General features: G+C 39.7%; 1 protein-coding gene across 1 annotated transcript; it reads right to left on the bottom strand.

The window, feature by feature from the left end:
- Nucleotides 1-1,253: 1,253 nt before the first annotated feature.
- On the bottom strand, nt 1,254-2,456 carry LOC112514147. Its single transcript, XM_025120480.1, has 3 exons — nt 2,231-2,456; nt 1,567-2,086; nt 1,254-1,455 (listed from the first exon to the last, which is right to left on the bottom strand). Exons 1-3 carry the CDS (start codon nt 2,454-2,456, stop codon nt 1,254-1,256), a joined length of 948 nt encoding a protein of 315 aa, XP_024976248.1.
- Nucleotides 2,457-2,472: the final 16 nt, after the last annotated feature.

The following is a 2,472-nucleotide window of genomic DNA, read 5'->3' as shown; positions in this document are numbered from 1 at the left end:
ATCAAGCCATCTGACCATATCCTCAATTTGACTGGGAGGTGGTATCATAATACTTTGCAGCTGGGGATATTGTTGTATCCATTCCACCGGCCAATTAGTGCCAAACCGTTGCATTAGATCATATACCGTAGAGTTATTATGAAAGCCATGACCATTTATGAATCTGTAAGACATCAATTGAATAAGGGGACCAAACTCACTCCACGTGTCTTCCCAAGCGTGCGTAGATAAACCATTTCCCACATTGTAGAAAAAAACCGTCTGCAATGAGGTCTTAACTCTAAAAGGTTCCGGAGAAGCCACGACCATTCATTCCTCTTCTTGATTATCCAAAAATTTCTACCCCAAATACAATGAGACTGAATCCAAGAGACCCACATGGTATTTCTTCGAGTAAGAATATCCCAAATATGTTTAAAAAGTAAACACCGATTCCAAATCGCTAGTCTTTTCAAACCAAGACCACCATTTTGTATAGGTAAGCAGACGCTATCCCAAGATACTCGACATTTTCCCAGTTCACCCTCCGCTTTATTCCATAAAAAATTACGGAACAGTTGTTCAATTTCATGGATAGTGGTTGCCAGTACAAGAAATACCGACATCCAATAGGTTTGCATAGAGTGAAGAACAGAGATAATAAGCTGTCGTCTTCCCCCATAAGAAAGAAATTTGTTTTTCCAGTTCAATAATCGAGATTTTAGTTAAAGCACAAGAGGGTTGAAATCACTTACCTTCAATCGAACTGGAGAGAGAGGAACTCCAAGGTAGCGAATAGGAAAAACCCCCGGACGAAAAGGTAAGCAATTGCGAATGATATTTTGAACATCTAACCCCACATTCCCGAAAAACACTTCACTTTTTTCAAGACTCGGTGACAAACCCGAACGATCCTCAAACAATTGGAGAGCTCGTTTTATCACTTCAACAGAGGTAGCATCCCCCCGAAAAAATATAAACAGATCGTCCGCAAAACATAAATGGGTCAACTTGATCTCAGCACATCCTTGATGGTATGCAAAATTAACCTCCTCTTCAATACATTTTGTTAGAAACATCGATAAACCTTCCATAACTACCGTGAACAAGTAAGGAGATAATGGATCCCCTTGTTTAAGACCCCGCTTACCATGAAAAAAACCCTCCGGTTGTCCATTAACACATATAGAGAAAGTAGGCGAAGTAATTAGAGACTTTATCCAGTTAAGCATAATTGGATGAAATCCCATTCCCTTTAGCATCTCTAGAAGAAACTACCAGTCAACTGTATCATAAGCTTTCCGAATATCAATCTTAAACGCACACTTTGGCTCCCCTTGAGGTTTTTGATAGCCAGCTACAAGCTCATGCGCCATTAAAATATTATCAGTTATCTGTCGTCCAGGGATGAACGCAGATTGAGCCTTGCTAATAAGAACATCCAATGAGCCTTTTATCCGATCAGCAATAATTTTACTGATACATTTCAGCAAAATATTACAGCAGGCAATGGGTCAATAATCAGTAACACATGAAGCATTTGGAACCTTCGGTACTAGGCAAAGTAAAGTATGATTCAACTGGTACTCTAAATTTCCAAAGTAGAAAAAATTATGTACCGCAATAAGAACATCCCTACCAACCACACTCCAAGCCGCTTTAAAGAACTTTGACGAGAACCCATCAGGTCCAGGAGCCTTGTCATTCCCAATATCGAACAGAGCAGTCTGTATTTCCATATCTGTAATAGGTCTGATTAAATGCAGAGAGTCCGATAACGATAAAGAGTGAACAAAAGAACAATCCACCATAGAAGGACGAACCAACATATTAGAAGTACCCAGAATACCTTCAAAATGATTAACAAAAGCTTTTGGAACATCGTGATGTTCAAAAACAGTACCAAAAGAATCCATAATAGTAGCAATATGGCTCCTATTACGCTTCTCTCTCATAGCATGAAAGAAGAACTTTGAGTTTCCATCCCCTTCATTAAGCCAAGAAATCTTTGCTTTTTGTCGAACCATTTCCACTTGATCATTTCTAGCTTTTTGATATGCTAACAAGAGGTGAGCAATGTCCTCTTTCAGCAAATCATTAAACGGGTCTAGATCACAAGCCAATTGAGCAACATCAAGTTCCGTTTTTAATARAGCCACCTTCTTATCCAAACACCCATAAGAATTTCAAAGCCGACGACAAACCCCTTTCATCTCTTGCATTTTTCTAAGCACTCTCTTCATATATGAACCTCTCTGAGGCTTCATCCACACCCCCTCCACGGACTTAAGGAAGTCCACATGAGAAGTCACAAAATTATCAAATTTGAAACCACGTTGACGAAGTCGCCTACCAACTTTGAAGGAAAGAATTCSCGGAGAATGATCTGAGATCCCCCTTGGTTCAAAGAAAACCGAGGCGTCCCCAAATCTAGCAATGAAAGCTGAATTTCCCAAAATACGATCTAATTTACGCATTACACCGTCACCCCCA

The sequence above is a fragment of the Cynara cardunculus genome, assembly GCF_001531365.2.
Source record: "Cynara cardunculus var. scolymus isolate 2C chromosome LG 6, CcrdV1, whole genome shotgun sequence".
NCBI lineage: Eukaryota > Viridiplantae > Streptophyta > Magnoliopsida > Asterales > Asteraceae > Cynara > Cynara cardunculus.
This window is presented reverse-complemented; position numbering and strand designations above follow the sequence as displayed.